At 41.0% G+C, this 12637-nt stretch overlaps 1 protein-coding gene across 1 annotated transcript in view; it reads left to right on the top strand.

Annotated features, from left to right (window-relative positions):
- Nucleotides 1-668: 668 nt before the first annotated feature.
- The window catches only part of Ifih1 (interferon induced with helicase C domain 1), a 47707-nt gene continuing 35738 nt past the window's right edge, over nucleotides 669-12637 (top strand). Inside the window, exons 1-3 of the mRNA XM_034493657.2 lie at nucleotides 669-1403; nucleotides 7607-7775; nucleotides 11534-11680. Of these exons, the coding sequence (XP_034349548.1) occupies nucleotides 951-1403; nucleotides 7607-7775; nucleotides 11534-11680 (769 nt within the window). The 5' untranslated portion in view covers nucleotides 669-950. The remainder of the gene's footprint in view (nucleotides 1404-7606; nucleotides 7776-11533; nucleotides 11681-12637) is intronic.

Here is a 12637-nt window from a genome sequence, read left to right as displayed (position 1 = left end):
AGTCTTGGCTTCCTCCTAAACACAGTTGGTGGGGCTAAAGTCAGCATGCATCTGTCACTAGGTAGGCCCAGGTCAAAGCTGAAAAAAATATTATACCACCAAGCAAAGCATGAAGAAATAAAGCTGTTTAGGATAGTTCACGTTTTTATACTTGAGACCCAGTTCTTGGAAGAACAAATTAGTTCTTGGGACCCCACTGGGTGTGGAGTTTACTGCAGGATGGATGCAGAAATGTCTCCTGGAACTCCATTATTCTGGAACCTCCCTTCATCTGTCCCCCACCTTGATCCCCACAAATGAGAGTAACTCAATTTTTACCTCAAGGTTTAGGGCAATTCTTCACCATCACTCCCCCCCCCCACACACACACACTCCGCCTCCCACTCCCCCGGACCTTCCTTGCCCTCTGCATATTAACTGACAAGTGAGTCTGTTCTAAGCAGCACCCAGAGGTGAAGACAAAGATATCCCCAAATAAAATAGTGCAGAGCAACGCTGGCTTTCTCAACACAAGGAAGAATTCGCTTTCCCTTCTGTTTCCCACTTTCCCACGGTGTTCTTGACCAAAGTCCTCATCAAACCCGCAGCGTCCAAGGGCTTCCTCCACTCTCACGAAACCAATTCTCTGGCCCGGAAGTTAACGTTCGTAAAGTCCGGAGAAGAGAATCGAAACAGAAACCGATCTGTGGGTGGAAGGCAATACTTAAAAGCTCCCTGCGAGGGTGAACGCCCAGCGGTGGCAGAGCGAGAGTGGTCCGAGGTCTGTGCTCACCAGCTGCAGCGCGTTCCTGGCTCGTCTGCCACCTCCTGGCTGCCACTGATCGTTCAGGTGCTTGGAGGCTACCTGGTACCTGCGGCTCCCCGGCAGCTAGGCGGGGGATCCATTCACTCCCACCTGTGGATCATCCGCCCGCCCAGGAGACTCCTCTCCCATTCCCTGAGAATCCACGATGTCGATTGTCTGTTCTACAGAGGACAGCTTCAGGAATCTCCTCTCAATCTTCAGGCCCAGGGTGAAAACATACATTCAGGTGGAGCCGGTGCTGGACTACCTCCACTTTCTGCCTGCAGAAACCAAAGAGCAGATTCTTAAAAAGGTCAGCACCTGTGGTAACACCAGCGCGGCAGAACTGCTGCTAAGCACCTTAGAGCAGGGAGAGTGGCCGCTGGGATGGAGGCAGATGTTCGTGGAGGCCCTGGAGCACAGTGGCAACCCCCTAGCAGCGCGCTATGTCAGACCCACACTCACTGATCTGCCCTCTCCTTCCTCTGAGACTGCCTATGATGAGTGTCTCCACTTGCTGAACCTCCTCCAGCCCACTTTGGTGGACAAACTTCTGATTAACGATGTCTTGGATACTTGCTTCGAGAAGGGACTGTTGACAGTCGAGGACAGAAATCGGGTAGGTGTCACAGTAAACAGAGATGGGTTTGTGGAAGATTTCGCGAAGCAGGGTTGCTTGTGCATTTCTCAATAGAGAGAGCGGCTTTTGACTTCTTTCAGCACAACCAGCCCATTTTGTATAATTGCTGTTCAAACCCACAGGGAGTCCATTTAGTAGATGAGAAAAACAAGGTAAGTTAATTCACTCTTGGTCTCCCAGGAAGAACAGAAGCGGCCTTGCCATCATTATGATTAATCAATTCCAGGTGGTACTGAATTTTATGATTTAGTTCACATATTCCTCAGAATATCAGTAAGCTGTGGCCCACCCGCTACATCTAGACTTGTATCTGTATTTTGAGCCAGAAGCTAAAAATGGTCTTTAGCTGTCTGATTTTTCAATTTTGAGTGTTGATAAAGTTTTATTGAAACTCATTACCTTATTGTTTATACACCTTTTTATAGTTGCCGTTTAACAGCTGGGTGTGGATAATATAGCCTTTAAAGCTAAAATATTTATTATCAGGTTCCCAGTGTCCCCCCTCCATGCCTTCTAGTTTGCAGAACGTATGAAGTCTTGGTCCAGATGAGGAATTCTGTCTTGTTTCTCTCTTTTCTTTGATCAGAGTTTTCATATTGTCTAGAACGCAAGTTCAGAGATAGTCCACTGACAAACAAATGCCACTCCTCTCAGTTTCTCACACTATTGAAAGAGCAGGTGACTCTTTTGGAGCATCATTTGTATGGGTCAGTTTCTCTGGGGACTTAACATAATGCTGGTAGTTTGTGAAGACTGCAGATTTACCGTGTTCTATGTAAACGTTGAACTCTGCTTCTAGTTTACCCAGTGTTGCAAGTTGAAAGTCTTGTTTAGGTGCTGGAGAGATGTCTCTGATTGATCAATCGTAAGTGTTGTTCTTGAAGGGATAGGAATTTAGCTCCCAGTGGCCCTGCCAGGTGTCACACAACTATCTATAAATTCATGAGATCCAGGGAGATTTGATGCTTAGGGCTTCCACCCTCACTATAGCCACATGCACATCCTCTACCACCCCTCCCCCAACACGTGGATACACAATTAAAACAAAATTAAATACAACTCAAAAGTCTTTTTTGAAAAAAGCATGTGGACAAATGTCCCATAACTGTAAGTCAAAAGCTTCACGTATACTTTGTTACAATTTTGATGTTTTCTTCTGTTTGGTTCATTGGCTGTATCTTCATTGTAGACTCTTGGCATCAGACTGCTTGGCTATATATGATGTGACTTGGCCTTTAGTTACTATTACCAACAGTACTTCACAGAGTTAGCAGCAACCTATGGCTATCCAGAGACAAATTATGCATTGCATATGGATGTCCAGTCTCTCCAACAAGTAAATTACTTTGCACTGCTATCAGCCGCGTTCATATCATTTCTTGTATTGAGAACCGGCTAGAGCGCATTATAGTGGTCCAGCTGGATATGACAAATGTGTACATCACTGTGGCAGAGTCGTAATTTGGAAGAAAGTATGCAGCCTCCAAGCCAGCTGGAGAAGGAAGATGGCATTTCCAGCCACAGTAGCTGTTAGGAAGTCCAGAAGCAACAGAGTCCAGTCACACCACAAAGCTGTTTATGTTTGCTGGTATGATGTCCCGAGTGCCAGAGAATCAGCACTTCCCCATATTTACTCTAAATACGTCTGCCTATCTGCATCACTTTTGTCTTGCCTGGGTTGAATTTCTGCCAGCTACATTTTATCCAAGTTCTTGATTCTGGCAAGCTGGGAGGCAGCTAGCAGTAATGCAAGGGAATTGACACGGAGAAGACGGATGGGAAAAGGACTTTTGTGTACTGGCAGCAGTTAAGCAAAAACAACCGGAAACTCTCCCAGCTTCACATTTCTCAGGAGTCCTTGAGAGAAGGAAGAGCTACCGATTTGAAGCCAGGGGGCAGTGGTGAGGCCGCTGGAGTCTGTCATTATTTCCTCATGCATTGTTTTACATGAGCAGCTCTGAATGTAATCATGAATCATAATGGAAAGGTGGTGTGATGTTTGGAGGAATCGCTTTTGATACAGGACTCATCAAAATGTTTAACTTACAACAACAAAGTGGCATGGCACAAACATAAGAATTTAGAATAGTAAGGATGATGATGATAATGATAATAATAATAAGTAAATGATGATGATAATAATAATAATAATTAGCAAATGATGATGATGATGGGGATCCATCTGTCTTTGCATTTCGCTATATGTGAAACTTGGTTCCATGATCTTAAGTTTCTCTGGGAAAATGAATAACAATAATTTCCAAGCTCACATCAATACTATTTATGAAGTGTTAAGGAAAAAGTTTCATAAATAATGTTCTTTTGATATGAAGATTATGTGGACTTTAATAGCTTTGTAATTTAGGGGTAGAGTTTCAGGGATTTAGGTAAAAAAAGCCCTAAAAAATAAAACATAAAAAGCCCACTTCTTAATGTCTTTGGATTAAATTGATTTGAAAGAGAAACTGTCACTTTGTGAGTACCTAGAATCTAGCCAATGCATCACTTTTGATTGGTGTTTGAACTTATTTGAAAAAAAAAGAAGAAGAAAGAAACAGAAAATTGAATTGACAACGTATGATGAGTTACCTTGCCAAATGCTGGGAAAGAGATGGTTGGTGGGCATTTGAAATTTGGTAGCTTCAAACAGACATTAAAGGTTAAGGTTCACTTAACTAATTAATCAGGGCTTCTAAAAATGGATTACTATAACTATTATTTTTGTTAATCTGAGTTAGCCTTTGCCAGAAGGCTGAGAAGCTACCTTGTAGATGTTTTCTGCTTGATTAGTTATTTTATTTTTTGCTTCTTACCCAACATCTGCCAGCACTAGCTGGCCCCAGAGGATTTAAAAATACGAATCCCAGGAACTTACTTATATAACTTATATAACTTACTTAAATAACTTACTTATTTATTCATTCTTTCAGAATGAATGATTTGGGTGACATCACCATGCTCATGTGAGAAGGCAAGAAAAAAGCACAGACACTGTGTGCCTAAAGTTTCTGTTACAATGTTGATCAGCATTCAGTCTTCCTAGTTTCAGACTATCTGCAGCATTAGTGAGCCTACAAGCTAGACTCAATCATTACCAGGGTCATTTTACAGATAATTAAACTAGAATTATTTTTCACAGTAACAGAATTTCCTGTATTGCCCAATATCCTCAGGATACTTAGTGCCAACTTGGGTGTATTCATCAACACAGATCACATGGATCTCTGAGACAAAGGTTGTAACACTTCAATGGCACAGTAATTTCCACATGAACAGTTTTGGAGAGAGAGATAACTAACTGTTCTAGCCCTGGATGACATCACTGAACACCAATAGTCTTGGAGATCAAGTTCCTTCCATTTACCTAGAGAACTAAGATACCTTGATATCCTAGATAGACACTGAATCAAGCCCTTCTGATATGAAGTTGAAAGTCCAAGAAAGTTTTCCCTTCACATATTGTGTTATTAGGCAAATTAGGAAGGACAGGGGTCATTGGGGCAAAGAGTAAAAAGGTATAAATAAGATGTTAGCAATATTTATAATTCACTTAGTAAAATAGGAACAAATTCTTTGTTTAGGACACAAATTTTGCTTCCTAATTTTTCATTTTCTAAGTTGAACTCTGCTGGATTTAAAAGATCACTATTATATTTAAATAGCTACATAAACTATCATAAGAGGAAGAGAAAACTTGTACTAAACCATACAGTTGTCTTGGAAATCCAGTACTTTACGAAAATAGTGTTGCTTTCTCCACTGATCTCTCTTGAAGAGGAACAGAACATCAACCTTACAATATTCAAGAAGTGAACTGCTCTACCCACAAATTCACCCATGATTTTAACTCCATGAATTTGCTATTTGGTGTCTAGGAACATTTTTTTCAGTTCACAAGCAAAACTTCTAGTTAGGGAGGGAATCATTGTACTGGTACAACTGTAAATAGATACTAACCTCCTGGGAATTGAAGTTATTACACTTATCTGCTGGGATCTAAATGTCAGTGCAATATTTTAAGAAACAGAGTAATCAGAATAGGTACGTGGGCACATATGATTACAAGCCTCCCCATGCTGTTCATGGAGATGATGGCAGCTGCTGTAACGGTGACGCACTCTAATGACATCACTCACTTATACGTTGCCCCACTTTTGGCACTACAGAGGCCAAGAAGCAAAGAAATGTGGTCACCGGCAGCGAGGGCACGATTTCAGATGATGTGTTTTCCAGCACCAAAACAGGAAAACATTAAAAATCGAGATCATCGATGAAGCTATCAGAAAAAAACAAAACACCACATATAGTATATGTAGTTTGTCATTCAAATAACAAAAATCCTTGGGAGACAGTACAGCATCATAACCTTCTCATATGCCTGGGTACAGAAAGTATGAAATCTCAGATTCTGCTATGAAACATAAGAATGATGGAATAATGTTTGAAAAAAATTGGGTATTAGAATACTCTTAGAATTTAACAAGAATATTAATTACAAAGCTTTAGTTACTGTCTTTAGAAAAATCCTGGTTTTTCTGTCAGAGTTAAGGCTGATGAAGGGGTATAATGATAAAAAAAAAATGGCGGTGTTGAGTTAAAATAAGAATCTGACATCAGTCTTACGTACGTGTGTAGCAACTGTGTTTCAGATTACCAGAAAACAGTAAAAATCTTGCAAATTCCAGAACAGAGAGATTTTTTTTTTCTCCATTGTGTGATTCCTGAAGTTAGAGTAAACACAAGGGTTAAGAAAGAAACTTCTTAGAAAATATTCTTAAGGGAGACGGCCTGAAATGGATAAGATGCATCAGGTAAGAGAATCATTTTAACCATTTCTTGCCAGAATGTGAACTTAGAATGTGAATTTGGAGAAAATTTTTAGCTGGAATTATAACTCAAGAAGTCAGCATTCATCCCAGAAACTCTGTTACCTAGAATCAAGTTTTGTGTCTGACAGTTCCTAGCTTTGGGACCTTCGTAGCATGACCTAAGTTAGCATTTCCTCCAAATGTTTGTTACTCTGTTTGGAACTGGAGATAGTGTGCTCCAGTCATGACTGTGCAGATGACGTGTATTTTAAAATGATTTGTTAGATTACTATAGAAGAGAAAGCAAATGGTGATTACATATCTAAAAAGGATAGGGAAACTGAGGTCTAGTGTTATTGAATGCACAAAAAGTTGGAGAAATGGTGTCATTGCAATAATAAAAATTGCAAATATTAAATAGGCAAGAAGGTGAATCTGCATCACTAACTACTTAGTTCCAGAGTGGTGACAGTCAAGGAAGAGGACACAAAATGTTTGGTTCCTCATTTATAAGCTTCATCAATGAGGTTGAAAGAAAACAACAAGCCCAAAGTATATTGAAAATAAATGTCTTACATTCTGGAGGACAGAGATAAGCAGAGCCGATGGCTCACTGTGCAGCCAGTTTAGCCAAAATACCAAGTTCCTAGTTCAATTAGACCCCAAATAAAAAGAACTGAATAAACAAGACAGCAATGTTCCCATGTTGTTGACACCAGCAAAGGTCTGGTGTTTACACATGCATGCACAGACAAGCACATCTGTGTGCACACATGCACATACCCATACACTACACACGCACACGCGTGTACACACACACACACACACACACACAAGACACAATAGGGATACAAACTGAAGATTCTTTTTCTTGGCTTTGGTCATATGAACTCCATCAAAGCATTTATTCATCTGTCAATTATTTTAGTGTTTCCTTTTTATTAAAGTTTTTGCTTTGAATTTTAGTTTGAAATGGGAAACTGTGGAGGAAATGTGCTGTGCTGTGTGTGTAGAGGTCAAGGGACAGCTTGTGAGAACTGGCTTTCCCCTTCCACAATGTGGGGGGCTGGGAGTTGAACTCAACACATGTGACTTAGCAGCAAGCACTCCTAACCACAGAGCCACCTCATCAGCCTACTTTACAATTTTTTTCTGCATTAAAAATATTGCATATTTAGAAGAGGTTTTGGCTCAATGATTTGTTTTTCCTGATAGACTGTCAAATACCTACATGCGACACTGTGGTATCCTTCAGCATTTGGATGTAAGCCTGTGTTTATATGTATGCCTTATCCATTGGTTTTCCTTTGGAATATTTTCCCTATTAATATGTTCAGAAGGTTTTTTTTTCCTTCTTTTCTGTTGAAATAATAGATTTCTGCTGCAGGAAATAGTGGAAATGAGTCAGGTGTAAGAGAACTGCTGAGAAGGATCGTGCTGAAAGAAAACTGGTTTTCTACCTTCCTGGATGTTCTTCGCCATACTGGAAATGAGGCACTATTCCAAGAGCTGACAGGCGTGGGCTGCCCAGAAGACAGCACAGGTATTTCCCATGTTGTCAGGGAGATTTTTGTATGCAATGTGATCGAGATTTCAATGAGGCCTCAAACTGTAGTGTCAAATGTCAGGGATTTTAGAATCAACATTTTGAAGGGATGGGATGGGGGTGGGGTAGGGGTGGGATAGGGGTGTGGGGCGGGGTGGGTAAGGACATCCTCTTGGAGACAGTGGGGAGACCGGGATGGGAGTAACTACTGGACTGTAAAAATTAAAAGTAATACTACGACTAATACTGATGATGATGATGATGATTCTAGCCTCTCTTTGCATTGGAGAGCATTACAAGGGGTAACACGTCATCTGACGTCAGCCACCCGAGGGGAGCAGGATCACAATGGATACATCTGAACCACAGCTCTTGCTCCTCAGCAACATGAAAATTGTAAAAGCTAGAGAACCAGGAAGTCTGCTGTAAGACTGTCTCTTAGAAAGGACAGGAGGCCACAGCCATGGGACCCCAACTATATGGCTGCCTAAACAAGACCCAGACAGTGATAACACCAACAGAAGGGAGAGGTGTCATGGGGTTCCACTCCTAGAGGGGGTGAGTGGGTGGGGGGAGAACAAAAAAAACTATCAGCAGCTAATGGCTGCTAAGAGAGGGAGAATTTGTATCTCCCAGCAATGTACCCCCAAATTTATTATCTAATACAAAGTAGTTAGCTCTGAAATCACAGACTCTCAATCAAAACCAAGTAGACTCATCAGTCAAGTAGTATTTTATATTGATGCATGTGTGCGTTTAAGCGTAACAGTAAAAGTCAGAGAAAAGGAGGTGGTGAGTTTGAGAGGAAGTGGGAGGGGGCAGGGGAGGGGTTAGACTCGGGAAGCATAGGAAGGGTCAGAAGGAGGAAAGAGGAAAAGTAATGGTATTATTATAATTAAACATTTGAAAAATTGAAAAAAGTCAGGTAGGAGTTTCCTGAGTCCGTCTCCCTTTTCCTCTCTCTCTCCTTCTCCCTCTCCCTCTCTTTCTCTCTGTGTGGAGGGAGCATGCTCACTTGTGTTTGTCCATGTATCCCTCTGCGTGTGCAAGGGTCTGTGTGCCACAGGAAACATGTAGAGATTATAGGACCACATTGGGTGTCTGTCCTCTTATACCTGGTCTGGAATAGGCTTTCTTTGTTATTCTCTCTGCATACACCAGGCCAGCTGCCCCAAAGACTCCCTGTCTTCTCCTGCCCCCGCCTCCCATCTAGCTGGGAACATTACTATCATAACAGACATGCCCTATTCCTTCTTGCTTCCTGTGGGTTCTTGGGATTTGAACTCAGGTCTTCACGTTTGTGTGACAAGTTCTTTATCCATTGTCTCTGGCGGTAGCAACCTTCCTGGGTTGACTGATAAGAATGACAGAGGAGTGGTATTGTTTCTCTCTGCTAGGTTATGGTAAAATGTAAAAGAAAATAAAAAATTATTAATCATAATACAGAAGATCTGGAGAAATTTTAGCTCATGCTATGATCTTAGGTTTTTAAGATGAGGAACAAAAACAAGCAGCTCCCTTTCTTCTTATCATTGAGGACACAGTGAGAACGGGGAGTAAACTAAGAAGATGGATCAGCCAGAAGCACCATGACAGTCGGCTATGCAGAGAATTGTGGGGGAGGTCTAAATTTCTCCTTTTTAAAATACACAGGTTATGGTCTGGTGCCATGGTAGAGGACACCAGGCTTGAAATCCATATGCTTATGTGCTCCTGGCTCTTTCCTTGGACCTGTCACCTTTGGTCAGCTACTAGACCTCCTTGCGTTTTACCTTACCTGTCTGTGCCAGCTAGGTAATTTTGAGAAGTAAATTATTCAATATATGGAAATGGATTTGTGGTAACTATAAAGCAAATGGACTATTTTATATTTATTATTTATTGTTTATTTAATTTTAATCTGTTTGAGTGTTTTGCCTGCGTGTATGCCTGTGTCCCATTTGCATGCCTGGTGCTCCAGGAGGCCAGAACAAAAGCAGCAGACCCTAGAGTTACAGACAACTCTGATCTGCCATGTGGGTGCTGGAAATCAAAGCTGTGTCCTCTGGAAGAGTAGCAGACATTCTAAATCACTGAGCCATCTCTCCAGCTCTGGACTGTGGTAATTTTAAAACGTAGTAACTGTTAAGTGAAGAAAAAGAAGAGGTCCTTCACTATGTGGGCTACTCAAAGGAATCGACACATAATTGCTGTTCAAGAGTGAGGTTTATGAGTAGAAAGGCTGGTTCTTGAGGTCAGGGACCAGTTAGGAGACAACAGGCCAGTGTATGAGAAACAGCATAGCAGGCTTTAAAGGGAAGACGCACTTGCCTTTAAACCATAGAATGGTTACATTAAGAAGAGCAGGTTAAGGTCAGAATAAAGGTAGAATGAGACAGGGAGAAGGCGGCGGGCGGGGGTGGGGGGAGAGAACCTTCAGGAAATCCTCTGACTTTTACAACTGTTGGGGGATGGCAGGAAGGTCTGCACTGTGGCAGGGAAGAGCGGCAACCAGGTATCTACAGGGTAGGACCATGAATTAGGTGTTGGTGGAGTGGCCTGATTTCTTTGAGCTATGGGATCTGACACTTTAGAGTGACCACTGTCTTAAAAGGCCAAGGCAGTATTATAATAGCCAGTAGCTAGTTATAAACATTGTCAATTTAGCCTTATCTGAAGCCATAATAATTTTCTTTAGGAAATTCTCCATGCCAGACTGGATGGGTTTTTCCCTTGTTGTTTATGGTGGGATATATAATTTTTTTCTTATATGTATGTATATATAGTTCTTATATATACATATATACATGTTCAATTCTTAATATATATAAATACAATTCTTAATATATATAATTACAATTATATGCATATATTTAATATATACATAGTATTTTCCTTTCTTTCTTTCTTTTTTTTTTTAAGAATTGTATTTATGTCTTCAAACTCCTCTGATATATTGAAGTTTCCCAAGGACAAGGAACTTGATCTTCTTGGCCTTCCTCCCCGGAGTGTCCAGCCTTTTAGCATTGCAACACCACACTGTCATCGACAAAACATAGGCTGAGAGGATCCTGACCTAGAGCTTCAAAGAAAACATAAATCACCCCCCACAATCTCATAGTGTATTAAGTAGGTTTACAAGTTTGTCTTGGCCTGTATTCATAGGCTCCCTCATGCAGCTGACGGTCCACATGGCCAGCAGGTTGCAGCTTAAATACTCCTGTATGCTGGAGGCCAAAGAGCAGGAAAGGTAATGGAAAAGTGGAGAAAATAGATTTCTTTCAATTAAAATAAGAAATCCCAGGAATCCAAAACACATGGATTCAGTCTGACATTAAAGCAGATGTACATCTCTTGAGCATGGAGACAGGAACAAAATGGCAAGTAAAGGTTAAAGAAAGCCACCCAATTTGCATTTCCATTAATTCAGCCTTAAATAGAGCTCGGAGTCATCAGTCAGTGAGGGACTTCCCAAAGACAATGGCCAGACAGGAAGTCATCTCACTTCCTTGTGATTCAATTAGTATTTGCCTAGCCTGTCTTTCCATCTAAAATGTGATTGTTACACAAATATTCAACCGTAGTCAGGTTAAAAGTAAAAATACGTCTCTTTGTGTTACACCGAAATAACAAAGTCTTTGGAAATGTCAAAGTTAGAAAGTACAGTGTCTGGGGAACAGACCCCGCTATATTTTAAGAACACCAATGGCATCTGTACACATTGGGTGGAAACCTGTGTTATCCTGTCATTTACATCTGATACTTCTGATTCACAGACTTGGATAATTCGTCTCACAGAGATGGGCCTGCAGCTAGCGAGCCCCTTCTGCCAGCTGTTGATGAGTCAAGTCTGGAGACAGAGACCCGGAACACAGAGGACACTTCACCAGAAGTTTCTTTTGCAGATTCTTCTGTGACCACAGGTACCTGACACATGAGGACACCTTGTGTATTATAACCATTTCCTCCAAAAAAGCCTCAGTCGGCTCCCTTATGACACCAGAACCTATGAAACACAAGGCCAATTTGAACACTGGTGTTACTAAGAGTTTTTATTTAAACAATATTTTAGAGAAGATTAAATTAAAACTGCTACTTTTAGCTTTAAGTATTTTCAAGTGGATGTAATATTACTAGGATGAATAGGACCGTGTTTGCTTCTAATTTCATTTTCTAAAAATGTGTGATCGTTCTTATGTGATAACTGACCCAGGTGTGTGCTTATCTTTCATGATTGCCAAATTATTTTCCAATGTGCCAGTGATGAAGGACTGCAGATAATTAATGCCCGCAGAGAGGGAGAGTTAATACTCATCCCTCATGGATAAGCCCCAAATTGGTTATCCAATACCAAGGGATCAGCCCTAAAAACAAAAGTACAAACAACACTAAGCAGACTCTTGGGCTGTATTTAGATATTTCTCTCTCTCTCTCTCTCTCTCTCTCTCTCTCTCTCTCTCTCTCTCTCTCTCTCTGTGTGTGTGTGTGTGTGTGTGTGTGTGTGTGTGTGTGTGTAACAACAATGAAAGAATAACAGGCCATGAATTGCAGGGGATGTGTGTGTGCAGGGGAGAGGTGGGAGTACAATTAGAAAGAAGAGGAGAGAGGAAATAATATAATTGTATTTTAACTTTATATAAAAAAGACCAGAGTATAATCCAGGTAGAGGAACAATAAGAGATAAGTTTTAGGTATTTACTATCCCTACAAATCTGTAAATAGCTGTGTCTAAAAATATTCCAGTTTGCCTTTGTGCTCTAGTCTAAGCTTGCTTAAGCCAGCCCTCCTGTCCCTATAGCAGTGTGGCTGCGTTTTAGAAGAATTTGGATGCATAGGGACACTGAAGCCACCCATGTTCCCACAGTATCTATTACGGGTAA

This window comes from Arvicanthis niloticus, chromosome 2 (assembly GCF_011762505.2).
Source record: "Arvicanthis niloticus isolate mArvNil1 chromosome 2, mArvNil1.pat.X, whole genome shotgun sequence".
In the NCBI taxonomy this organism is placed as follows: domain Eukaryota; kingdom Metazoa; phylum Chordata; class Mammalia; order Rodentia; family Muridae; genus Arvicanthis; species Arvicanthis niloticus.
The sequence above is the reverse complement of the archived record's forward strand: the minus strand, read 5'-3'. Positions and strand labels throughout refer to the sequence as shown.